This window comes from Triticum urartu, chromosome 7A (assembly GCF_056163025.1).
Source record: "Triticum urartu cultivar PI428250 chromosome 7A, HENAU_Tu73, whole genome shotgun sequence".
NCBI classification, from domain to species: domain Eukaryota; kingdom Viridiplantae; phylum Streptophyta; class Magnoliopsida; order Poales; family Poaceae; genus Triticum; species Triticum urartu.
This window is the reverse complement of record NC_141879.1, coordinates 703,776,160-703,803,347: the sequence shown is the minus strand read 5'-3', so window position 1 is coordinate 703,803,347 and position 27,188 is coordinate 703,776,160. Positions and strand designations below refer to the sequence as shown.

Genomic DNA, 27,188 nt, shown 5'->3' with positions numbered 1-27,188 from the left:
AACTGCCCCTCCGCGGCCGGAAACGCCTAGCTGTTGTTGGAGGGGCTGCCGTGGCGAAGCTCTGCTATTTTTCCGGCGGGGAATGGCTATCTAGCGGTGAAGGGCGGCGGGCGGCGTCGGGATATAGCTAGTGGCGACCGAGGGCGCGGGGGTGGGAGGCGAGTCGGGGAAGAAAACATTGACTTTTCCCCTGCCGGTGTGGGCCAGCCACGCTTTTCCCTTACGCCGGAGCCCCCAATTGCCCCCTAGTGCGCCGGGTTCGGCCAGTGACCGCCAGGCGGAAAAAAGGGCCGAACCGGCGATTTTCGGCGTTGGGGGGCGCGACTGAGGCGTTTTTTGGCGCCGGCGCCGAAAAAGTGGCCTGGGGGGCCTGTTGGGGGCGCGGCTGGAGATGCTCTAAGGCTCTGTGAGTGAATTGGTCGAAGTCAATGATTGAGTGAATGGGTCGTATTTTATTGGAACGACTACTCCCTTCATTTTTGTATACAAGGCCATTATGAAAAACACATTTTGCATCTATACAAGGCCACCAACATTAATTGAGGCAAATATTAATGATATTTTCTCGTACTAGTAATCCATGGCTTAATTACTAGCAGGCATGTAGTGAATGATAATGACACACTCACCTACTTCCTCTCTCACGGCCACTCAGTCTCCTCTAATGTACATGCACCCTATTAATTAACCCGGTAAACGAGAAAACAAATTGGCTTATAAAGCACACATTGATTTTTATCTTGGTACCTGTAGTTTGAGTTCGTGGCCTTGTATATAAAAATGGAAGGAGTATTTTCAATTTAGTTGAAGGAAAATTTCTAGCATGGTGTCAGATTCATAGCACAAGTTGGTGTTATTCTCCAGTCCAACGAGGTGCATCTTCTTGCATTGATCCTCAAACTGAAGCCTTCCAGGAACCGATTTTGCACGACACTGGAGATGCTAAGTACAGATCCTCATTCTTGGGATGTATTAATCGAAAAAGACTTTCGTCCCGCTTTATATGTAAATTAATGATCACATACCCAAGACAGGATATATAGACGCCGAATGCAGTAACACCATCCCAATCACTACAAAAGCAACCGGGGTTCTCAACCATGAACATGAACACGCCAGCGCGAAAAGATGAAGCCGCGTACGATGAACCGTGAGCTATAAGACGGCGCTTTCAAGAAGGAAACGACATCGGAGCGTCGCCACCGCCCGACCCGAGGGTCAGAGTTTTTCCCTGGAGCAACACGATGGGCAATGAGGACCGCGACGACGCCATAAAGAAGGGAACGAGTTTCGCCGCCGCTGGTCCATCCGAAGATAGAGCAAGTTTTCACCCCGGTCAACACTCACTGCACCCGAACGCCACACCCCGGCTACCATGCTGCCCACATGACCATAGTCACCGGGCAGAACTAAGCCACGGGCTCTGCCCATGAGCACCGCACTACCATCGCCAGGACCGCCACCCCGGCATCCAAGACCTCGACACCATCTCACCCGACACCCGCCGCTACTTCAACCAAAGAGACGAGTGGAAAGGCCCCACCTTTTGCACCCTTGGATGGCCCCCAACACCGAGACCCAGTAGGCCGGCCAAAACTGGCCTCCATCAACCCGTCCTGCTGCACCGAGCGCGAGATGAGCGATGTACCGCAGCTGGGAGAGGGTCAGCCCTTCAGTGAAGATAGCGCCCGGACAATGGTGAGAGGGATTGAAGGTCGACACAGCCAACGCCGGAGATGTCCAGCTGCCGCCGTAAAACGACCTAGACCACCGGCATGAGCCACCACCACGCCCTGGCAAACCCCCATCCACGCCGGGACCCCGAGGGGCAGCCCCGCGCCGCCCTACCGACCGCACTACCCGCACCCCTGGACGAGGCCAGCCTAGCCGCTGACGTCGCTGGCCACCCCACCATGGCACGCCCCCACTTCAGCCACCTCTAGCACCCAGGGACTGCCGGAGACAGTCGGACCTCGCCGCCTCAGCCCCCTGCTGCACTCGCGGGCGGCGCGGGCTGGGCTGTATTTTTATTGGTGATTGCTAACCGAGCATGAAGTACTCTCCATGCTGCAACCTGTTCTCTCAATAAGCAAGAGATCGATACCGATAGAAATCAAGTAAGCAAAAAGCCTGCTAGCACCAGTAATGATTTATCTTTTCATAACCACCCAAGGAGCTCAATCGTTCAATCCTTCAATCAGGCCCCAGTTGCATTCATATATTACTATTATTCATGAACGTAACACAAAGGGTATGTGAACCCACATGTAGTCAGAACAAGAGCAAATCCAAGACTGGAAATCTCGGTACCAAATTCTCTGAATAAGCAAGAAAGTACACACCGCGGCCACCGGCTAATCCGACTCATCTGTATCCGAATATGAACCTGTAAAAGCATGTAAAAAAAGTGCGATTAGCATCCCACTCTAAGTACTTCTCGTGACTTACAATTTGATGGCAATAATTTGAGTGTTCTTATTAACCACTTCTCCCACCATTTGGATAGTTCAATGGAGTTGGCACAAACAGAAGGTGCAAGAACATGAATACCATGAGCTACTTCTTCTCAGCCCTACTGGAACCACCCAATTTTGAGAGAGATTGCACCGAGAGGCTTTGGAGCACAGGTCGTGCAGTGCACCCTTCAAATGCTGAATCTTTACCGTGTCTAGTTAATTTGAGAAATATCTGTTGCTAATTTTTATATACGATATGGCCACAAAAATGAAAGAACAAAAAAAAAAAACCGATAATCTGACTTACGTTTAGACGGACAGATGTTCTCTTGGATATTGATTTGATCAGCGAGCACTCAATAGGAATTCAGTATCTTTAGAATTTTGTCAACCTTCTCATCTATTTCTCGACATTTGATCTCAAGCAAACTAAGATGCTTCGAAGCCAAGAAATGCTCTGTATAATTGTAGCTTTGATCTGTTTCTTCGACATGGTCATATGGCTTCAGAATTACCAAAAATGATTCAAACAATGCGCGCTTCAACTTAAACAAGACAAAGCCTGTCATGATTAGAAAACATGCATGCACCTACCTTGGACAGCCGAAGGTTGAGCTTCTCCAGAACGGGTGAGTGCTGGAGAAAGTAATGGAGTGGGCCAAAGTCAGGCTCTACACACCGATCATCGAGTGACAATGTCTTAAGCTTGTTGAATGTAGTGCATCACTTGAAATCTTGTGTTGAGGTAAGCTGAGCGAGATGCAAGTAAGCACAAGTTAGTAAATCCGATTTAGTAGCACAAGATTTGCCCTAAGTCACATTTAAAGTAGAGAAAACAGGAAACCTAGCGATATATCTACAAGAGATGTCATTGTTGATGCGGAATCTCACTTGAATCATCAATTTGAGGAGCCTAAGAATTGACATTTGAATTGGATCCCTTAAACTCGCAGCAATCAGTTCATGTTTATATTAATTAATTTTTATTTGCAGCAAGGAATTTCTAGTTGGATTTCCTAGTAAGTGTTTTCTTGATGAAACTTGAAGTATATCGACTACACCTAATAAGCTAACTAATTAATGGCACGAGCCACAACATATGCAATGAAAGCTATAATTTAAGCAGAGGAGCATGCATTATATTTATATACCAATTGAAGGTTAGCCACGAGCTCTAGATTAGTGACGTCTGACAAGCCTTCAAGAACCACGGGACCATCGTCATCGTCGTCACCATCAACATAGTGGGGAGAGCTTTTTTTTTTAACCCGATATTCCACCGATGACACACATTGCATAATTAAATTCACCCAATCCTGCTGAAAGCCTAGTCTCAACATGATTTCCTTTAAAAAAGGCCACTCCACTCGGTCATATGCTTTGTGCATGTCCAGTTTGATTGCACACATGCCCTCTTTACCGGTCCTTTTATTTTTTATTCTGTGGAAACATTCATAAGCCACTAAGATGTTATCTGTAATCATTCTTCCAGGCACAAAAGCACTTTGGGTAGGGCTAATAATATCTGGGAGGATTGTCTTCAAACGAGCAGCAATCATCTTTGAAATGACCTTATACACCACATTGCACAAGCTGATTGGTCTAAATTGAGTTACCTTTTCCGGGGAGTTAACTTTTGGGATCATTACTATTGTAGTATCATTCCAACCATCAGGTATAGTACATGTATTCACCGCTTGGAGAACCTCTTCAGTCAAATCATCCCCTAACATAGCCCAAAATCTCTTATAAAAAATGGCGTGAAGGCCATCTGGCCCCGGCGCCTTTAAATCACCAATGTCAAAAAGTGCCTTCCTAACCTCTTTGGCCGTGTAGGGGGCAAGGAAAGCCCTATTCATCTCATTCGTTACTTTTCTTTTTACAAGGGAGAGGACCTCATGGTTTGGTTGATTAACTTATGAAGTAAACAGGTTAGAAAAATACCCCAGAATATGATTCTTCATCTCCGTGTCTTTTACCCAAACCCCATTATCGTCAAGCAATTTTTTTATCTGATTTCTCTTCTTTCTAGTTGTTGCGGCGTTATGGAAAAAAGAAATATTGCGGTCACCATGCAATAATCAGTTTGCTCGACCCCGTTGTAGCGAGTGTATCTCCTCTTGTTCCAATAAATTTTCAATCAATACAATAGTCTCCTTTTGACGTGCAAGAGAGTTAGCATTCACAGGCCCTCTCTGTAATTTTTCTAAATCTTTTTTTAGTTTGTTGATTTTTTTTTCGGACCCTTAAGGATATCACGATCCCAAGTGTGCAAATCTGCATGTACCGCTCTTGTACGATCAGCGAGAGACGGCCCTATGCCTAACATCTTCGCTTTTTCCCAAGCTGTACGTACAACTTCCGTAACCGTCTCTTCTTTCAGCCATCGAGCTTCAAAATGTTTCCTTTGACTTTTTTAGCAGTCAAAAATATTATCGTCAAAATATTCCGTGTCTAAAATAATAGGGCGATGGTCTGAGTGTACATGTTCTTCGTTTATAACCGCCGCTCGAGGGAATTTATTCGCCCAATCCACATTACAGACTGCTCAATCTAGTCTTTCCCTGATTTCGCCCCTCCTCCATGTAAATAAGTCACCCATACATCCCATATCTGCTAGTCCACAATCTCCCAAACAATTTCGAAAATCTCTCATCATCACATTTGGTCTCACATTCCCTCCCTCTTTCTCAGATGATAACAAAATTTCATTAAAATCTCCTAAAACTACCCATGGGTGATCGCCCTTCTTATACAAATTTCGAATATCATCCCATGACAAAGCACGGTCACTCCAGTTGGGGTGCCCATAAAAGCCTGTTAAACGCCACTGTACAAAATTCCCATTCATGAAAACAACATCAATAAAATTATTTGACACATAGTTCAACTCAACTTTATTCATATTCTGATAAAACAAGACAAGACCACCCGCCCGGCCATCGCTCTCAACTACAAAAATTGAATCGAAATTTAAAACTCGACGAAGCTCATCGGCTTTACATTTATTTAAGTGAGATTCTGAAAGGAAAATTAGCTCTGCTTTGGTACGCTCCTGTAGATCCAAGAGCTCGCGAACCGCCGTGGGAGAGAGCATCCCACGGCAGGTCCATCCGATGATTCTCATTTGGCCCGGCGTACCTCCTCTTCGGAGGCCGCCGATGCGCCATCATCTCCAACCGACTCCCTTCTCTGCTGCCCCGGAGCCTCTTCTTTCTCCTCAACTTCTTTTGATACGTGTGTAACCACCCCATTCCCATCTCTCACAGCTTCCACTCTACCCATACATACACGCTTAGAAGAAACATTTATGTCCCCATACAGAATACGCTCATAGCTATCCATGGTTTTCTCAAAAGAGAAATCTAGCTCACTACCAGTTGCTGGAGCTTCATAGAGGCTTCTTTTTTTTTACCTATAATGTTCTTGCGTGCTCCCTCTGAACTCCCAACTCCTCCTCCCTTCTTTACTTTTCTGCCCTTTTCTTTTGTCTTTCCCTACATGGAGTTCTTTGTAGCATTGAAAGTGTAAATAGGGGTGTCAGTGGTATTTTTTGTAGCAAGTCTTGCAGCGACAGCCCCCGACAGCGCCTCCGGCACCCCCGGGCGAAAGAGGAGTTGATCACCCCATTGCAGAGCCGCCCTACTCTCCTGGCCGACCGGGTTAGGCTGGTATGCAGCCATAGCCGCAGCAGACCTGACGGGGGAAGTACTATTCCCCTGATGCAACATGTCCTGGCCCGCCTGGTCAGGTACAACAACCGTGGTGGGAGCCGCTCCCCCCACCAGCGCTTGGCCCTCCTGGCCTTCACTAGTAGGGGGTGCAGGGGTGTATGGTGATGCATTCTGGGACGCTACAGGGAGACGACCCTCCTGGCCGACCTGCAGCGCCCCCTTGGTGGGCGCCCTTCTGGCGCCATTCCTTGGCCCTCCTGGCCAAGGCTAGCGCGCTCGAGTAGCCCGCGCTCCAGGTCCACCTGACCCGAGGCAGCTCCTACGGGCACCGGCAGAGAAGGTACTTGCCCCCGGCCCTCCTGGCTGAGCAAGTGGCCTCCCTGGACTGGACCTCCAGTCGCCAGGATAGACGACGCAGCACCTTTCTCTTTCACAGTGAGATCACTCACAGCTTTGGTGACTTTGACCACCATACCTTCAGTAGCCTTTGAGATGTTTTTTCTACTATAGCCCGAGTACACAAGAGCTCTTCTACTAGCTGTATTTCCCTTCCAGTAGGCCTCTACACTGAGGTTTTTTGCAAAAACAGCTACTCTACTCTCTTTAGGAATCCTACAGAACCTTCCCGACATATGGCCTACAAGCCCACAACACTCACAATATGACGGCAACTTTTCATAACGAACATCATAGTAAAGTTTTTCTTTCCTGCCTAGAGGAGTGAATTCTACTCTACTCTTAATTGGCTCGTGTAGCGGGACTTTCACACGAACACGCAAATACTTCTCTACTATCATGTGATTCTGGTGTGAGACGGTTATCACCTCCCCGATTTGGTCCCCTAGAGATGAACCCACATCTTCAGTTTTAAGCTCAAACGGTAGGTCACGAACCTGGGCCCAAATAGCCATGGTTCCAAGATCCACCTCCGCCGGGTTACCCTTGCCGTCGAACTCGGCGAAGACGATCCCATCACGCTTATGGTGCCACGGCTGGGCCTTCAACACAAAGCGTCTGTCCACGTCGGCAGAGAAGTTCAGGATGAACCTCCCGTCGTTGCTGTCCACCTCCTGGACGGTGACCTCGCCTTGCAGCCTCCAAGCCGACGAAGCACGAAGGTCATCAACAAGGACCTGCGGGTGAACTTGGAAAGGCGACAGAAATCGCCCCACCACCAAGAAACCCCTCACAGCCCTCCTGGCGGCCTCCATATCGATGACCAGCAGTGAGCCATCCCCACAAGGCTGCCTGGACACCTGCATCTTTTCGCCCCCAGGTGAAGTAGTCAGAGAACCGCTCCCCATGGTCGCCGGCACACTTCCCGATCCCTGACCCACCTCCCTCTCCGCCTCCCCCTTTCTCTCCATAGCTATCTCTCCCTTACTCACTAAAACAACTCGTACAGGGAAGAAATTCACACAGGAAAACAGAAGAACTTGCTGTGTATGGAGAGCTGATGACTCGAGACCCCCCTCTCTGCTGTAGATATAGTTCCTCCCCTCACCCAAATCCGCCACCAGCATGATGAGAATTGTGCATTTATCAAAAATTAAAAGATCATAAATGGGCAGTTTCCAAAATAAAGAGGCACTAATTTCTCTTTTTTCCTTTAATGTACAGATAACATTCATCCCCTGATTTCTCTTTTTCTCTTTTATATCTCTCAGAGAAAGAATCTCTCTGTAATCCAACACAATCACACTAGTTTCCATACTAGTAGCATCCAAAATCGGACCCCCTGCCCCAAACGGGATCAAATCCTGAGAAACAAGGTCCCTATTATATGGAAGTACCTCCGATTTGTCGCCGTTGTAGCCGCCGGCTTTCACACTCCCCGCCAGATCAGTGGGGCTCCTCTCTGGCTTCATGCGCATCATCTCCTCCGCCCTCCTCTTCATCCGCTTCCAGCACCTTTTCCGGTTTAGAGATTGCCAGAGGATCCGCCTTGACGTGGCCTTGATTTCTTCCCAATCCAGATTGCCCATCGGGCCCCCGACGAAAATCTCCGCCCTCTTGGGGACGCGAGGCTCCGTTGACTCCGCCTGGGACGCCGCTATTGCCCGCCCCCTCCCGTTGGGGTCACGAGCCGCCGGGGCCTCCGCCGGATTCCCCGTCTCCATCACTCCCCTTTCTCTATCTCCGTCGCCACCAGATCGCCAGGCGATCGCGGGAGCTTTTTTTTAACACGGAAGAAACAGAGAGCTTCAAACCATCTAGAGGACTGAGGCAGGGGGACCCTCTCTCCCCATATTTATTTTTGTTATGTACGGAAGGCCTGACTGCACTCTTAGCTAATGCGGAGGAGAATAGAAGTATTTCCGGAATTAAAGTTAGCAGAGATGCCCCATCTATTTCAAATCTCCTATTCGCAGATGATTCATTAATCCTGATGCAAGCTAATTCCATGAACGCGGAGGCGCTGAAAGCAGTTTTGGATGCTTATTGTGCTGCATCGGGGCAAATGGTGAGTGTTGGAAAATCTAGTATATTTTTTAGTCCCAACACAAAAGTGGAAGATAAGGCGCATATATGTACTATTCTGAACATTATGACTGAAGCTCTCAATGACAAATATTTGGGTCTGCCTTCAAATGTGGGTATGGACAAAAGTGATTGTTTCTAATTCTTAATAGATCAAATTGTTATGAAAATCAGTGGTTGGAAGGAAAAGTTGCTATCAGCAGGAGGAAAAGAAATCCTTCTCAAATCGGTTGTACAAACTATCCCAACTTATGCAATGTCCGTCTTTAAAATTCTTAAAAAGATTTGTAAAGGAATCATTGACGCGATGTCGTATTTTTGGTGGGGTGACGAAGACAATCAGAAGAGAATGCATTGGATGGCATGGTGGAAGATGTGTGTACCTAAAGACCAAGGAGGAATGGGTTTTCGAGACATACATTGTTTCAATCTGGCCTTGTTAGCCACACAAGCGTGGCGCCTGCTTGATAACCCTGATTCCCTATGTGCCACCATTTTGAGAGCTAAATATTTTCCAGATGGAGATTTAATGAATGCGGGTCTGAAAAAAGGATCCTCTTTCACTTGGCAAAGCATTATGGCCGGAGTGGATTCTCTCAAAAAAGGTTATATTTGGAGAGTTGGTAATGGACAGAATATTGATATCTGGAGAGATGCATGGATCCCGAATGGGGCAAATAGGAAAATTATCACTCCTAGAAGAGGGCAGATTCTAACAAAAGTTGCTGATCTTATAGATCCAATCAACAATTGCGGGGATGAAGATTCGGTAAGACAAACATTGTGGCCAATTGATGTCCAGAGGGTGCTTATGATCCCCCTCCCCACGTATGACATGTCGGATTTCATAGCTTGGAGTTTTACAAAGAATGGACTGTTCACGGTTCGTTCTGCTTATCTGGAGGAATGGAAAACGCAACATGGGAGGAAATTGCAACACTCAGATGGCATGGGAGGAATAAATGTCAATACTATTTGGAGCAAGATTTGGAAATTATCTTGTCCAGCAAAAGTGAAGATTTTTATTTGGCGTACCTTACATGGAACCCTCCCGTGTCGTGTTACACTTGCTAATAGACATATGAAAGTTTCGCCCACCTGCCCATCATGTTCGAACGGGCATGAAGATACTAAACACTTATTATTTTTATGTCAAAAGGCAAAGAGGTGTGGGAGAAACTGGGACTGCACAAAGCCATTAAAAAAGCCTGTGCGGTCGATCGTGCGGGAGAGGCAGTACTTGAATTTCTAATTTTTATGCCAGAACATGAGCTATCTACAGTGGGCATACAGAATGTTCGCGAACTGATCGCTGTAACAACCTGGTATTTATGGTGGCAAAGACGTTCGCTAGTCCATCAGGGGAAGACCCAAGATACATACCAAATTTCGATGGGAGCCCGTGCTATAACGACAAGCTATGTTATTGCCCAATCCTCCAAGGCAACAAATAAAATAGAGGGATGGACGAGACCCCCTCTAGGTTTTGTGAAATTAAATGTCGATGCTTCTTTCGATCAAGACATGCTTAGAGGCACAGCGGGAGCTGTACTTAGAGATGATGAAGGAAGATTTATTGTTGGAGGGAATTGAAAGATGGATTGGTGTGCAGATGTTTTAACAGCAGAAGCCATGGCACTACGTTTTGGGTTATTACTTGCACAAAAGGCGGGAGGCAACCGACTTGTTGTTAACTCCGACAATATGGAAGTAATTGACACGATGAAGAATGGAGGACATACAGCGGGAGCGGCGGCAGCTGTGTTTGATGATTGTTATTTTATGGCTTGTGATTTTCCGTTAGTTAGATTTGAACATTGTAATAGGAAGGCAAATAAAGTAGCTCATGAAATTGCTAGAGTAGCTAAATTTTCTGAAACAAGGGATTGGTTTGAGGAACCTATGAACAATATTGTAAATTTTCTTATAGATGATGTAACCATTATTACTAATAAATAAAGAGGATGTTTTATTTCAAAAAAAACATAGTGGGGAGAGCGACAAACAGCAGAGGAGCTATCATGACCGCAATAGTAGCACCCAAAATCAGAGATACATGCTTTATCATTATAGTGGTCGCCATCAGGCTTGACAGACACCGTCAGCAACGACCGCATGGTCTCAAACAGTGGAACCCAGCCACCACCTTTGCGTCGGTTATAAACATTTCCCGTATTATAAAATCTTTAAAAAAAACTTGTATTTAAGAACGGAAGAAGTATCTATATCTATACCAATATAAAAAGACCCAAATAGACAAATTCAAACCATCTTCACAGTTAAATCATGTTATCTAGTGGTTCAAATCGCTCCAATGTTGAGCACCAAACACGTTTAACGCTCTAATTACCCATCACTGCTATTGGTTATAAACACGTTTTGACTCAACGCTAACCCTTAAAATCTGTCATGTAATTAATATCCTATCATTCTCATGAAAAAGTAATTGATATCTTACCAAATATCAACGTGCAACAGATATATCTTACCTAATATAACGTGCAACTAATATCCTACCGAATATAAACGTGCATTGCACGTACATTATTACTACTATATATAAAGAAAATAAAAACGAGCTCCTCCGAAAGCAACCGGGGGTCCAACAAAATCACAGTCCAGTTTACAAAACGACTACAAAACCAGAGCCCCAAAATCTCAGAAAAATCCTAGCCCCACCCACCGGAAAAACCAATTCCCATCCTAGCCCCCAAATTCCAAATCCCCAATTCCGGAAACAAAAATGTTTTGCAACGACATGCCGGCTGAAAGCAGCACCGGTCTGGCTCCATTGCTCGTGCACTGACTATCGGGCCCGCGCACCGCTTATCACATCCAGCCTGGCAACCTTATCCCCTCTCCCTTCCGCGTCTTCTTCCTCACACACATCTCTCTCTCACCGCCCACTGCAGTCCCCAATCCTCTCTCTCTACAACACCTCTGCTCCTCCCTACCCCTTCCTCCACGCACCGTGCGGCCACCGTTTGACAACAGCCGTCGCCGCGGTGAATGGAGTAAAAAAAGCTGCAAGCCGTGATGCGCCGTCGCTGCTGTTGGCCGGAGCGGAAGCACCGACCGGCAGGATTACCGCCCACGCGTGCTACAATGGTGGCGGCAACTCGTGCTGCAAGGGCCATGGAAAAGCTACAGCTGGCCGGCGAAAAAGCCACGACCGACGCAGAAGATGCAATGGGTGTGCTGTCATAATGTTGGAACCGGCGGCGAGATTTGCTTGAAGCGGCTTCTCGATTTGTTAGAACTGGCAATCACATTTGCTGGAATCGATGTTGCGGGCGCATCATTTTGCTGCAACCAGCCGCGGAGATTGCTGGAACCGGTGTCCAGAATTGTTGGAACGGGCTTCTTCTTCGACGGCAAAAATGGTGACTACGGTGACCATGATGGTTTTTTTTGCTTCTTTTTTGTTGCAACCGGTATATTTTTTCCTGCGACCAGTGATTTGTTTTGCTACAATCATTTAATTTTTTTGCTACATTCGTTCACGGCCGAGCCAAGTCCCGTGACGGCGACGAGTTTTCTTGCTGCAACTATTGTAGTTAGGCGAGAGAGAGAGAGAGAGGGAGAGAGAGCGAGCTAATCAAAACAAAAGGGAATGAGATTAGGCTGGGGAATTTTTTTTTTAGGCAGGAGGCTCTTGGGACGTACTTTTCGCCGGCCATAAATAGAATCGGTTGACACCCCAAAAAGGAACACAAAAAATACAAGGGGCGGCAGGTGCTAAGCCGTTTTTGCGCGCTTTCCCCTAGTTTTACCCTAAATTTTAACAAGTCTGGAAACATCGTTGATTTTTATTTCGTGCCTAAGCTGTTTTTGGACCTTGTGAATCGTTTTGATACAACTTCCATCATAGACAATATTTGAGTTTTTGGGTCCGCAAACGCTCGTTGCCGTTCTAGAGATGCCAACCACGGTAGGAGAGCACCCCTCTATGATCACGCTGAGTCCGATAAGTTTGCCGTGAACACTTCATTGCACCCGTCATGCACCTGGCTTCACCATGAAGGATTGCAACAAATGATACACCACATGGACCGCAATCATGTAGGGCGCCTAAAGTCGTTGTGGTTGGCGTTGGGTCATACACCGGCGGGAGGCATGAGAAACCCTAGCCAAAGGGTCCACGCGAAGAAACAAAAACTCGTTGTTGTTTGATTTGGCTGGTAACTCATTTTAGTTTAGTTTTAATCTCGATTGTTTCTTGGCATTGAAAAAGAGACTAATGTTAGTCTCTTTTTTCTTTCTTTTTAATCTAAAAAGAAAAAAGAAAAAAAGACTAATATTGTTTCTTGTGCATGTAATTGTTGAGGCCGTGCGATCATGATCGACAGTCGGCCCAATCCCCGATCCCATGAAAACCCTAGCCCCCAAGTCTCCACGACTCCCTTTCCCATCCCCAGCCACCGCCACCGCACAATGGTATGACCTGAGCATTTTCAGCAGCGCCCCCAGAAAGGCCTTCCCAGACGATTTTTTCGCGCCGGCGTCGATAAAAACAGTCCAGTCGCGCCCGCAGGATCCCGATTTTCGTCGGCCTGGGCCAAAATCAGCGCCGGTGGACTCAGGCCGAACCCGACGCGCTGGGGGCGCCCGGGGTCACCGGGGCGAGTTGTTTTGGCGTGAAACGGTCGCGGGCCCGCCGAGTCAGTGAGACGGGCGCTTCGTCACCCTCATCGCCTCGGTTCCCGCGGGAATCAATGCCAAGGCTGCCGCGCTGCCGCCGCCGGTCAGCCTTGTCATTGATTCCTCACGGGCGGCGCGTCACAGGGCGGCGCGGCGATGCCTTCCCTCCCGCCACGCATACACACGGGCGCGGCTATATAAGCCGGTGGCCTCCCTCGTCTCTGGCCACACCAGCCCTAGCCGCCGAGCCCTCCCTCTCCCGTGCGCCAGCGCCGAGCCCTCCCTCTCCCGTGCGCCGCCTCCGAGCCCTCCTTCACTCCGACAGCCTCGGCGATGGCCGAACGTTTCCCCGACGACGAGGTGGCGGCCAACGGCTTCGGCCGCCGCTCGCTCCGCGAACAGGAGTTGTGGCTCCCATTCGAGGCCAACATCCCGGCGCCGCTGGACATGCGCGCCGGGCCGACGGGGTGGAGGCTCAGCAACGAGGGAGTGCCCATTCCCTCACTGCCCGACACCGTGGCGCGCACCCCTACTTCGCCTCGTGCGGTCCTTCCTCACCGACAAGTAGCTCGCCCTCCCCCAGTACGCCGCCGACAACCACGCGGCGTGGGCGGCGTACTTCGAGCGCCGTCAGGAGCAGAGGCTGGCGTCCACCAACGGGGCGCCGGTGATGGGCGGCACGAAGAACAGCGAGGGGCGCTGCGTGTGGTGGGGCGTCCTCGGCCGCACGCTCGAGGGTGTGCTGACGCACCTTGAGGGCAGCAACAACCCACCGCTGGCATACCCTCCCCCGGCGGCCGCCCCCGCCCACCGCCGACGCGTCGGGCAATTGATGCCCAGGAGGTTCGGCTCCTCTTCGTCTTCCTCCTCGCACTCCTCCTCACGGTCTTCTTCCCACTCCTCCGTCTCTCCGGCGCTACTCGGCGTCAAGGCCGAGCCCGCGGCGAAGACGTCGCTCGGCCGGCACACTCGCAGCGCCGGCATCGTCAGCAATGAGGGCGGCCGGCGCGCCTTCTCGTCGGCTCCTCCGCGCTTCGTCAAGCCAAAGACGAAGTCGGGGCTCCCGCCGGTGAAAACGGAGCCGGGGCTCCCCACCGTGAAGACGGAGCACGGCGACGTGGAGCTCGACGACGAGGCGGCCCTGAAATGGGTGCGCAAGGACTTCCTGAAGACGGAGAGGGAGCACCAGTGTGCCGCCCTGCGGCGCTTCGAGTGGCGCCGCCGGGGCCGTGACGAAGGAGGAGTCGTCGTCCTCGACAACAGCGACGACGACGACGACGCGCCGCCGCCGCCGCCACCAGTCCGCCATGGCGACACCGGGCAAGGGTCCAGCAGGGACGGCCACGTCAAGGAGGAGAAGGCCGACGACGACGGCGGCGGCGAGGATGGCGACGACGACAGCGACTACTCGGCGTTCAGGGATTTCTTTTTTTAGTTATATTTGCTATGTGGGGCGTCACGAACATGTCTAATATATGCCAAAGTTTGACGAAATTTAGCCGTGTTTAACCGAACTTCGAGTAACGTTTTTTTTTTGAAAAAATTAGACACGTCTAGGGGCAGCCCTGGGGTGAGCGACTGGGGACCAACTCACTCCTAGATTCTTTTTTTGCGCCGGCTAGCCCACAAACGGCGATTTTAAGCGCTCCCTGAGGAGCCAACGGCTGAAGATGCTCGAGGCACCGCATCCCTCTGCTCTTGTTTCCATGGAGCCCATGCCGGCGCATGGGCGGCCAAAGCTCTCCGAGGCCGCCGGCATCCACGCTGGTGGTGGCGAGGACCGGCTCAGCGCACTACCCGACGACGTCCTCATGCACATCCTCCTAAAGCTCCAGGACACCCCCATCGCCGCTCGGACCAGCGTCCTCGCCCGCCGCTGGCGCCACTTGTGGGCTCTCCTCCCGGAGCTCAACTTTCCCGCCGGCACTCAACCCGACCGCATACGCGCCGCCCTTGCCACCCACGATGCGCCGGCCCTCGGTCACCTCTCCGTTGTCGCCACCGAGGCCACCTCCGCATCCGTGGCGGCATGGCTCCCCATCACCGCGCGGCGCCTCTCCGGTGTCCTACATTTCCAGAACAGGCGGAACATGGATGCAACCTCCGCCAGGGGAAGAGGCGCCTTGAAGTTGCCTTGCTTCGAGAACGCAACCAAGGTCATGCTCGACCTAGATTCTACTGGCCTCACCCTGCCCCTTTCCGGCATATTTACCCGGCTCGCCGAGCTGGAGCTGGTTGGCATCCAGATGTGCGGTCTGTGTAGCCTTGGTGACGTTGTCTCTTCACCACGGTGTCCATCTTTACGGCGCCTTTTAGTTTGCAGTGTCAGCGGTCTGAACACGTTCACAATCCACTCGGAGTCTCTGCTAGAACTAGAGCTCGAGAGGCTACCTTTCTTGCGACAGCTCGATGTTGTTGCGTTGGTTCTGGAAAAGCTAGCAGTAAGCAGTTGCTTCACCTATAATCAAAGTCAACCCGTTGCCGACATCTCTGCCCCGCAGCTGGTGACACTTTATTGGACTAGTGCTTATGTTCCTAGCTCCGTCCGATTTGGCGAGATGACACATCTCCAACAGCTGACCACACAATATTTAGTTGTGTATGGACACGATTCATTTTCTCCACGCAATCGCCATTGTTTGACGCTTCTGCAGCATTTAGACAGCATCAGTAGACTTATTCTCATCCTTGTCTATGCGGTGAGTTTATTCCTATGTGAGTAATGTCATTACTGAAACATAGTTAGTATAACATACTACCAACTCAATAAATATTGTAACCAAACTTGGGAGTTAAAAGAAATACTCCCTCCGTCCGAAAATACTTGGGAGTTAAAGATCTACATCTAGATACATTCCCTTTTATTTATTTTGATGACAAGTATTTCCGGACGGAGGGAGTATGTCATTTGAAATACTTGAGAAATTATACAGAACAGAAAATTCACAGCAATGCACACAAAAGTGGATTTTTTTTTTAATATTATTGTGTGTTAGTCACTTTGTAGGAAATGAGATGTTTGTATCCTTATCTGTTATATGACTTCCCGTGAACCTATAGGTCAAATGTTACGGCCGATTCTTGATTGAAGAGATGACAAAGTCTCCTAACATTACCATGTTGAAACTGAATGTTATGGCACGTGGACATTCCTTTGGAGCCAGCGTATTCCATGTCTCAGGATGTCTAGTGGTATTAGAGAGCTGGAGCTGAAACTTCTCGACAAATCGACCGATATGGAGGTAACACTATACTTAGTATGTGGCGAATCCCATGGCTTAGCTGTGAGTTGCCGTAATCATGTTGTTGCTTAATTAAGGTTAGAACTGATGTGCTGCTTTTCAAGTTTGATGAAGTATAATATTACTTGGGTTCGTGACTTTGTAATTTGGCTTAGTCCAAAACAAACTGATGGGGTCATATTTCCAGCAAAGAAATTGGAACCCCCCTTTGATCTTCAACAAATATCATAGTTTTAAATAGCCGGCTATAGCCCCGCTATAGCTCCGCTATAGCTGTTTGAGGGTGTTGCCGCTAAATGATTTCATGTACAATTTGCCGCTATTGCTCCGCTATAGCCCAACTATAGTTGTTTTTAAGGGTCGCCGCTAAATGCCATAGCCCGCTATTTAAAACATTGGCAAATATAGAATCTTCTTTTATTTTTATATGTGTTGATGATAGTTCGATACATGAGATTTTGTGTAAGGTTTTTAGTAATGCTGGATGTACGATTTTGTGTATGCGCAGAGTAATACTACTTTCAGCAATAGCTGGCTTTAGATTAATCTGTGTACTTTATTCTTTGAGTTGTAAATTTCGTTGTTGACATATCTAAGACTATCCATGCAGTTTAATCAAATATAAAATCATATCAGTTAATGCTATCACTTCTTAGAGCTGGTATGCCTCTTTTTTCAGGTGATTGTTGTATGCAATTCAGGTTGCATTTGTAATCAGCCAGCAAACTGGAAAACAGAGGAACTCGTGCTCCCTTGCCTTGAAGAAGTAACAATCAATCGCTTGAGAGGAACTGAACATGAACTCGCGCTTGTGAAAAGGTTATTCAACTGGACAATGATGCTAAAGGGGATGACAATAAATTACCATGACTCAATCACTGAGAGCAAGGGCGAAGAGCTCCGCAAGTTGTTACTAAGCTTCTCTAGGCCAGGAATATGTATGAAATTCACTCGTCGTGAAGAAGTTTATTTATGTGACTAGCACATCAAGTCCGTCACTTTGCAATGGTTGTCAGTTCAGACTTCAGAGCAGCCTACTTTTGTGAAATTGACCTTGGGCAACTTGTTTGAGTCCAGCAATTTGTTCCCAGTATTTGTGAGACTGAACTCTTGTGACTTTCTAACTTGTAGAACTTGTTTTCAGTATCTGCTGAGACTGAACTATAGTACGTAAATTGTTTTCAGTATTTGTGAGGCTCAAGTGTAGTAACTTGTTTTCATACTGATGCACATTTGTGGTTGTTTCTGTGATCTAAGGCTTAGCTGCAGGGATTATCCCAAGAAGAGCATCTGAGGATACATGAACACCCAACAGAATGGCAAGCGGGTTAGGGAGCCGCTTGCCCAACTGCTCTAAAATACTACTTATTTTAGTGACCAGGAATCGAACCATGTTTTTGTATCGGTCCTATACTGAAGCCTTCCAACAAATGTTTCTAACCATCCTCAAGGACCCGTTAAGTAAACCAAAACCCTGGTGATTTCAGCAACCAAAACCAGCTACAGAGTTTGAGGCTATGGCCTTGGAGCCAAGCTCCATCGTTCAATCCTTCAGTCAGGTCCCAACTGTATTCATATACTACTTATTTTTATCGTTGGAAGGAACACAAAACCCCATAGCCACAACCGGCAATTCAGTTATAATTCCTAGGATAAGTACTACACCCTGGCCACCAACAAATCCGACTCATCTGGATCTGCATATGAACCTGTAGAAGCATGCAAAAAGAGGCGCAATTAGACAGAGCTGAAGCAAAACAGAATGCCAAGGTCTCTATCACGTTGTGGATGTAATTGGAAATTATGGCCTCAACGGAGGGCCTGCACATTGGCCAACATGGTCAAATGAGTCTCCTCATGAATATTGGTGGGCCTACATCAGAGTGGCAGAATGGAAATTATGACCTCAACGGTGGGCTCCAGATTGACCGGAACGGTCAACCGGGTCTCGTCTAGGTTGCATTGATGTGGCGAAGTAGTGGGTCCTAGATGGATCGGAACGGCACAAAACAGCAAACTGGCGGACACGGCACATAGGGTAGGGGGCACGAGTCACTCAGATCATAAGAGAAAAGAAGAGATAAACAGGTACTAGTAGAAGGTACGTGCTATGCACGTGTTCTCCACTAATTCTTTGTACTAGTAGAAGGTACGTGCTATGCACGTGTTCTCCACTAATTCTTTTTAGTATGAACACATTGCGAGTTTATTTGAAATACAAAAACATCTTATACTTTGGTACAAAGGGAGTAGTATGCGTGCCTTTAAGTGTTACATTCCGTTGAAGTGTCAAGTTGCTGCATTAGAATGTTTGGTTTGTGCTTTGATTTGTATAAAAGCTATAGCTTTTTTACTCTTTTTTTTACGAAACCTATAGTCTATCATTGTTGTTTGCCGGATATTCTAAGCCTCCGGCATTGAGCATTGAAGTTCTAAACAGCCACAAAGATCTTAAGTACTTCTACACCAGCACGTGTGTGGGTCAGTTTAGAGCATTTCAGAAAGCTGCTGGAGTCGCTTTGGCGCCTGTCCGTACATAGCGAATCCACGAATTATCAACTGGGAGATTTTTTGAGCTGGGTACTGATAAACGGTGGATGTTTAGCTTCTGGAACAAATCTATGGATTGTAACTGCTCCAGGGTCTTGTCGAATAGCTAATTCAAGTTCAAAAATGTGTGTACTATACTAGTAGAGATGTTATACTCACTTGGAGGTATACCTAGCCATCCCTCGGGCCGGACCTAAGCAAGCCCGATGCAGAAAACCCAGGCCCGGCCTGTGCCGGGCGTCGGACCTAAAATTCAGGCCCAGGCCCGGCACGCCGCTGGGCCTCTTTGTTAAATCGCTAATATGACGGTCCCAGCCCGGCCCGGCCTTCGGGCTCAAAATCTAGGCCAAGCCTCGTCCCGTGGACAAGGTCAGGCCGGGACGGGTCGGGCTTTTTTGGGCCGGGTCAGGTCAGGTCGTCCGTGCCGGGCAGCCCATGGCCAGGTATACTTGGAGGTAGCATTTAGTTGTCATATTGCACAACTCTTGCTCCTTATTTTTACATATCCGGGATAGGCCAGCTTCCCCATTTCCTCCGTTTTGGAACTTGGACGTCTGTCAGCTTCTCAATTTTGACTCTGCGGAGTTAGGGCCAGAGAGTGTCACACCGAAGCAACTATTCTCTCTGTGGGTTTGTTGACAGCAAGGCGTGTGCTGAGACTTCTTCATGTAGGTGGTGTGTGAGCGTGTATGCAAAATTAACTCTCAAGAAAGTAAATTGTTTCTCTTAGCCGGTGCAAGTGATAAGATGCAGTCCTACAGTCAAATTCACACATATTTCCAGTCTAGAGAACGTTAATAAAAACCGGCGTTGTTTGCACTACTTTCAGTAATGGAGTCATCGAATTATATTTTTCATCTTTTTAGCATGCCTGGACCGACTCATCTGGTTCAAATAACACAACCAATGTATGAGTTATACTTCACTTTAAGGCACTAACCAACACGCCAAAGTTATACCTATGATAAACACAATCCCAAAGTGCGGCTACGTTCTAAGACACAAATTAACACGCTAGGGCCTATGGCAAACGCATGCCATAAGTGCAAATTCGGGTCGTTGTAATGTGAACCATGTCCCCAGCGATATCAGTCTTGCACTTTGCAAGCCTCAACTGCTTTGCAGTGTAGCTGATGATTCAGACTGTGCAGCGAGAATTTAGAACATACCACAGGGACTCATCTAGCGAGCATTACTCCTAAAGTACGTTATTACCTGACGTGCACCTCCATGAGGATAGTAGGGCATGCCATGCCATGCCATGCTTTAGCAGAAGCCAATCAACATGGGTAGTGAATAAATGAAACACCCGGTATGTAACGCAGAATATCATAACATGTTCCTGAAAATTAAACGGACATATATATGCCATGAACCAAAAGTACAAAGCAAATAAGATAGCTTCATGTTCAACACCTAATCAAATCCCATTTGCGCCCATGTTTCTAGTTTTGTGGATTGAATTGAGAAGGTTTCAACTCGACAACTAAAAATTTCGCCAAAGGTCCTCTGATGAAGCAAAAAAAATAAATCATAGCAATGTTCCGAATGTTAATCCGACTGATCCGTATCTGAATAAGAATAGTCTGACTGCTCGGAATCTGAATATGATCCTGTGGAAGTTTAAAAGGAAAGTGCAATTAGTTAGACTAGTGCCCAACTTGATTTTAACGTTGTGAAGCAAGAAGAACGTCATCATTTTAACAACAGAAAACAGATATCAAGTTTTGTCTTGCATTTTACGTACTTGGTAGTTCAATTAGCTTGAAAAGTATACACTGATAAATTTAATAAATATATATGGGACTGCTAATTTTTTTTAAGTCACCGAGACTAGTAATTTTTCATACAAACATACAAGGGATGGGAATGCAAAACTTCATCAATGAAAGATATGCAAGCTTTGCGTATTCGCGGGAATGCAAAACTTCGAAATGTAGAAAGACTTATAATTTGACTTAACCTCGGATGACCAATTGCCTTCCTTGACGTTGATTTGCTCAGGAGGTACTCCATATGAACTCATGACGTTCAAAATTTTGGGAACTCGTTCATCATTTTCATGACATCTGATCTTGACAACCCTAAGATGCTTCGATGCCAAAAATGGTTCAGTTGAAACATAGCTTGCATCTGTTTCTTTAGCATGTTCATTTGGCTGTACAATTTACCAAAATGGGTCAACAAAGCAAAAGCAACTTTAATAGGTCAAAAGTCAAAAGAAGTTATACTTAAAAATCATTCATACAAATATACCTTAGATAGTTGGAGGCAGAGCTTCTCGAGACTTGGTGACCTCTGGAGAAAGTGGAGTAGTGGACCAAAATCAGGCTCTACACACCAATCATTGAGTGACAAGGTTTTGAGCTTGCTAAATGCAGTGCACCGCATTAAATCTTTCCTGAAAGAAAGCTGGGCAAGCACAACCATAGTATGTAGGTTCAATAACATGGTGCTTCAACAACCATAGTATGTATGTCAAAGGAGAACCGGTGGATACAATGCGAAAAACATACCGCTTGAGGCTCGGATATGAGTTCTAGATTAGTGGCATCTGACAGGCGTCCAAGAAGCAAGAAACCATCATTGTTGTCGTCCCTAGTGGAAGTCCAGTCAAACTTGATAGATGCTGTTTGCAACAAGGGCATGCTCTCAAACGCAGGAACCAGGCCACGGCCGCCGGTCAGCTCTAAGTAGACGAGGCTTGGGACATAAACAACAGCACGAGGTTTCTCTTCATAGCTATAAAAATCGTAGTGCGTGATACAAAGACACCGCACAGATCGTGACCATATATTGACGTGAATTAGTGAGGAGCATCGGTTCATCTTGATGATGTCCAGGTTGGGGCAGCTCGATAAATCCAGAGGGTATTGGCACGAGAACATCACGCCCTCAAGCTCCAGTGTCGTCAGATGGTGGGAGGCAATGTGAGCGTGAAGCAGAACATCCTCTATATTCTCATATTGAGCATCTAGATCAGTGGGGTCATGGTTGCTGAGTCGAAGCAGCCGAACGTTGCACGACATGGCGTACCGGATCCACAGGTCGGTGTACCGGGAGGGCTCCTCGTCGTCATAGTACCGCCCCTTGTACTCCTTGTAGGCGGCGATCTCGCACGCGTGGAGTGGCGTCCGGTCGCGGAGGACGATGAGGTGGTTGACGAACTCGTTGAGGCGCTGGGCAAATTTGAAGGCATCGACGTCGGCGACCCGCAGGGCCGGGACGGACTTCCACTGGTGGCGCCAGCGGCGGGCGAGCAGGCAGGTGCGCACGGCCTCGCGCGACGGCAGGAACGACAACGCATGCTGGAGGATCTCGTCCGGCAGCGCGCCTAGGCGGTCGGCTCCGCAGCCACCGGTGGCCGGAGCCTTCCCGTCGAACCCCCGACGCATCCCGTCGAACAGGTGACGGCGGATCCTGAGCTCACCACGGCGCCCGCTGCCGATTCAGCCGCCGCACGCACGAGATGGGGTTTAACGTCTCGAGTGGGCCGTGAACCGTTGTTGTCGCTTGAAGGCGATGACCTGGGCCACGAATCGATACAAACTTTGGCCCATGCTCAAAAAAAAAATAACATACGCATGTTATAAAAAAAAGAAAGATAACAGCAGAATGTTACTACCATTTTTTGACGTCAAGGCCTTGTACACTTTTCACATCACCAAGTTGGGAAACGGTCAAAATGACACTGGATGAAGAGGGGATGGGCGACCTCGCGCGTCTCGCCTCTGGCGACTGCGCCGCCCCCGCGCCCCTCGCCGATGTCCTGATGCCCGCCCCGGCCCTCTCCCCGGCTCCTCCGGGGGCGGTGCCCCGACCCTCCCCCCGCCCCCTCCCCGGTCCTCTCCCGCTCCTCGCGCGGACGGCTTGCAGTGGGCGGATGTGGCTGCGGAGGAGGACCTCGCGGATGCCGCCGCGGCGGCGGCCGGCGCTCGCCTCCCTCCCCGACGTTTCGGTGACCGGCTGGTGAAGGCTGTCGCCACTGCTCTCCCTGCTGCTCCACCGGCCGGTGATGCATTCCCCTCTCTCGGACCCCTCCTCGCTGGCCCCCCGTCGTTCCCCTCCATGCTCCCCCCTCCCCGTCCTTTGCAGCGCGGCGGCTCCCGCCCACCTGCACCACCTTCCCCACCTCCCCCTGGCGTTGGCAGCGGTGCTAGTTGTCGGGGGCGTGGGGCCCGGTCCTTGAACTGGGGGGTGGCCGAACGGGCCGATCTCGGGACGGCGGCGATCTCGTGGCGGCGTTCTGCTGGCGTTCGTCGGCCCCCGCGGCTGGAATTGGCCCCTCCCTGCTTGGCTCCGGCCGCCGCAGTGTATGGGGGCCCAAAGTTCCGGGCTTTCCGGCCGGTCGCGGCCGTGCCATGCTCTCCATCGGCGCCGGCGACGTTGCGATCGCGGGTGGAAACCCTTCCCTCCCCCCACGCGCCCGTGTGTGTTGGGCTGGGCCGACGTAGGCCTTGTGGGCCGTCCACGTCGGGGGGTCTCCTTCCCTCTCCCTGGCCTACTTTGGTTGGGCCGGCCCAAGCTGGGCCGAGTGGGTCTCTCCTCTCCCCCGGCCCAACCCAGCTCCCCTCTTTAAGGTTCTCGCTGGACGCTGGCTCCCCATCCCAGCCCCGTCCCGCACCCCCCTCGCCGCCATCCCCTCCCCCTCGCGCCCTTCCCTGCATCGCCCTCTCCGCCACTGCTTCTCGTGCCCCGACCCCCGCCCCCATCTGCCAGCCTTCCATGGCCCGCGATGCCGGTGACGGCGAGCCGCGCCCAAAGCGCCGCGCGCCGGGCCGCGATGTGGCTCCTCGGCCGTCGCCGGACGGCTCGCGTCGGGAGGCCGAGCTTCGGGAAGCTCTGGTGCGCGACAAGGAGGCTGCGCCATCCGAGGGTGGCGACTGGCGTACGACCCGCCACCGGGAGCGTTCCCCCTCCTCCTGGCGTGGCCGCGGCCGGGATCGGGACCGCCCGTCTCCCCGTCGATCCCGGTCGCCGCCCCGGTCTGGTTGGTCTGAGGCCTCTCCTCCTCCGCGCTACGACCCCCCTCGCCGCCAGGCCCAGTTTCCTCCGGCCGGCCCTAACAACGGCGGCAACCGCAATGGGGTGCGACGCGTTCGCTAAGAAGAAGAAGAAGAAGAAGAAGCGCGGAGCGCAATCTCAGCTCGGTGGTCCAGCCTCCTCTGTCACCCACCCGCCTGTTGCGGCCGCCCCTGCGCCTGCTGTGTCGGCGGCTACCTGCTTCAACTGCGGGGTGACCGGACACTGCCAGGTCGAGTGTACCCAGCCACTGGCCTGCTTCCGCTGCTCGCGAACTGATCATCCCGCCGCGCTCTGCCCCGACCACCAGCCCATTGGAGCGCTTGGGTTGTTCGGTTATGCGCTTGACGATCTGGGCTTCTTCCAGATGGACCTCCCCGAGACCCGGGCCGCTCCGCCCATGTCCGCTCTCATCTCGGTCTTGGACGGCAAGACGGCGTCCCCGGCCATCATCTCCGACGAGCTTCGCCACCTGTTCAACCCGGACTGGGATTGGGAGGTCACCCCGATCTCAGACCGGGAGTTCACGGTGATCTTCCCCGACCCCGTCAGCCTTCGGTATGGCACCCATAGCGCCAGACTCATGCTCGCCCTCAACCAGCTCTCAGTCCGCATCTCGGTCCCCTCAGTGGATCCTCTCGCCGTGGCCACCCTGTCTACGGTCTGGGTGCAGATTCGTGGGCTCCCTGCTCCTGCCCGCGACGAGGGTGTCCTCCGGGGCCTGTCCCGCCTGCTGGGCAAGTTTGTGGCGGTGGACTGTGCGTCTCTGCCCAAGGGCCCGGCTGTGCGGATGCAGATTAAATCGCCCGACCCTTCCAAGCTCAAGACGACGATCCGCATGTTCTTCAACGACGTTGGATACAACCTGCACGTTTCTGTTGAGGGTGGGACTCCCACTGATCCCCTCAACCCAGAGGCGGGAGGTGGTGCTGCCCCAGGATCCGATGGGGGAGCTGACGCTCCGGGCTCCCCTCGGGATCCCCATCGCCGCTCTCCCCGCTCTGAGGCCTCTGGCGACGACTCGTCCGACTCGGAGGATGATGGGCCTCCTGCTGGCTCCTCCCATCCCTCGACCACCCACAGTGTGGGTCTCAGCACCTCCGATGCCAATCCTGCAGACGATTGTGAGGACATCGTGGCGATCGCAGCCATGCTTGATGAGGCCGCCACCCTCCCCCCTAGCGCTACTCTTCCTCCACCCTTCCTGCCTCCGTTGTCCGTATCTGAGGAGGAGGAGAGCGAGGTCAGCCGGGGTAGCTTGGAGGTCCGTCCTCTGTCCTCCCCGCGGCTGGTGTCCCCGATGCCAGGCCGGGAGGACTTCCTGGTGCCGTCACCCCCTGAGTCTCCTATGGCTCCACCCTTTCCCCCGTCTTCCAGGCTCCCCAGATCTCGGGGCCGTCCTCGCTCGGCCTCTACCCCGGTATCCTCTGCCCGGAAGAGTGCCAGGCTTGGGGCGGCGTCGGATCTTTCCGGGGCGTCCCCGAACACGGTGGAGAAGGCTTCGCGACGTGCCGCTATCCGCAACCTTGACACAGGTCCGTCTGCCTCCCAAGCCCCTTGTTCTGATTTTGATGATTTCTGTGATGCATCCTTTTCCGCTCTTGCCGGGGTTCCTCTTGGGCACCTTGCCAAGGTAGCGGCTGATTCGGCTATTGTGTTCCGTGGCGAGAAGGGCCCGGCCCTTGAGCAGCTTGCGTCCCTCCAGGCAAAAGAAATCCTGGAGGGCCACCTCGCAGCCACTAGGGCGCGCGAGGCGGCAGCAGCCGCGGAGGCCCCCACCCCTCCACCTCGCTGTCCCCGTGGTCGTGCCCCCCCGGAGGCCGATCCTGGTGAGGTTCGTGGCCGTACTCGGTCTCACACTGCTCAACTACGCCGGGCTCTGAGCGCTGCTTCCACTGTTGGGTCCAGGGAGGACCCGTTAGGCGAGTGATCATGCTTGCTCTTTTTTGGAACCTGCGGGGCTTTGGTCACGATGGCCGCCGCAGGCAGCTCATTGAGTACATGCGTGAGGAAGCCATTGATGTGGTGGCAATCCAAGAGACAATGCACACTGAGTTCTCTCTAGTGGAACTTGAGCGTCTTAGTAGACATCTTTTCGCTTGGCACTGGTTGCCGTCTAGTGGGGTGACCGGTCACTCCGGTGGCATCCTTTTAGGTGTGAAGGATGCCACCTTTGAGGTGGGCTCCATGGACCGTGGAACCCACTTTGTTAGTATGGAAGTCTGGGAATGTGACGTAAACTTCAAATGGGAGATCATAGTGGTCTATGGTCCGGCCGATCACAGTCGATCCGCCGCCTTCTTGGCAGAGCTCCATGCCAAGATCTCCTCCGCAACCCTCCCGGTTGTGGTTGGAGGCGACTTCAACCTCCTTCGATCCGCTGAGGAGAAGAATAACTCTCGGGTGGATTTGGCCGAGATGCGTCGTTTCAATGACTGGGTCGCGGATCTGGGTCTCCGTGAATTAGACAGGGTCGGGGCGCGTTTTACCTGGACTAATCGACAGGTCTCCCCGACCCTTAGCGTGCTTGATCGGGTGTTTGTCTCCCCGGACTGGGAACTTCGTTTCCCTTTGGCATCCCTTCAGGCCATTACCCGTATTGGCTCTGACCACGTCCCCCTCCTCCTAGCTTCTATGGATGAACGGCTGCGCCCTCCCCCGCGGTTCCGTTTCGAGAACTTCTGGCTTCGGCAACCTGGCTTTATGGAAGCGGTCCAGAATCACTAGGTCTCGGCTCGCGCCGAGCCCCATAGGCAGATGTCTATTCTCGATGAATGGCATCACTTGTCCAAATGATCCCGACAGTTCATGAAAGGATGGGGGCGAACATTGGGAGAGATCTTCGTATTCGGAAGGCTTCCCTCCTCGAGGAGATCCGGGACCTTGACCTCCGCGCAGATATCTCAGGGATCTCCGCGGAGGAATGGATGCATAGATATAACTTGGAGGACTCCCTTATGGAGATTTACTCCAAGGAGGAGGAGTTTTGGCGCCAACGCGGCTCCATTAACTGGGAGCTATTTGGGGATGCCAACACTGCTTACTTCCAGGCTATCGCTAATGGCCGTAGGCGACGTTGCTCCATCCCTCTCCTCTGGGAGGGTGGACAGTTGTTTCAAGAC

At 50.7% G+C, this 27,188-nt stretch overlaps 2 protein-coding genes and 2 pseudogenes across 2 annotated transcripts; 2 read left to right on the top strand and 2 right to left on the bottom strand.

Moving 5' to 3' along the window:
- Positions 1 to 5,579: 5,579 nt before the first annotated feature.
- LOC147961817 (uncharacterized) lies at positions 5,580 to 6,139 on the bottom strand (annotated as a pseudogene).
- Positions 6,140 to 14,909: 8,770 nt separating this feature from the next.
- Positions 14,910 to 15,760, top strand: LOC147961816 (F-box/FBD/LRR-repeat protein At5g56420-like; annotated as a pseudogene).
- A 4,835-nt stretch (positions 15,761 to 20,595) lies between these two features.
- Positions 20,596 to 22,464, bottom strand: LOC147961815 (F-box/LRR-repeat protein At3g26922-like). The gene is made up of 4 exons (XM_087537456.1): positions 21,561 to 22,464; positions 21,301 to 21,456; positions 21,015 to 21,202; positions 20,596 to 20,665 (listed from the first exon to the last, which is right to left on the bottom strand). Exons 1-4 carry the CDS (start codon positions 22,437 to 22,439, stop codon positions 20,596 to 20,598), a joined length of 1,293 nt encoding a protein of 430 aa, XP_087393582.1. The 5' UTR covers positions 22,440 to 22,464.
- Positions 22,465 to 25,998: 3,534 nt separating this feature from the next.
- On the top strand, positions 25,999 to 26,793 carry LOC147961814 (uncharacterized). The gene has a single exon (XM_087533956.1). The coding sequence runs from the start codon at positions 25,999 to 26,001 to the stop codon at positions 26,791 to 26,793; it is 795 nt and encodes a 264-aa protein (XP_087390082.1).
- Positions 26,794 to 27,188: the final 395 nt, after the last annotated feature.

Bases quoted from the DNA above. Each gene is read 5' to 3' on its own strand.
- LOC147961815 (XM_087537456.1), bottom strand. From the start codon at position 22,439: ATGCGTCGGGGGTTCGACGGGAAGGCTCCGGCCACCGGTGGCTGCGGA. The intron at 21,457-21,560 runs GTATGTTTTTCG...GTGCTTGCCCAG, and splicing joins TCATATCCGAGCCTCAAGCG to CTTTCTTTCAGGAAAGATTT. The intron at 20,666-21,014 runs ATCCGAGGTTAA...TTCCTTTTAAAC, and splicing joins GTCAAGGAAGGCAATTGGTC to TTCCACAGGATCATATTCAG.
- LOC147961814 (XM_087533956.1), top strand. From the start codon at position 25,999: ATGCTTGCTCTTTTTTGGAACCTGCGGGGCTTTGGTCACGATGGCCGC.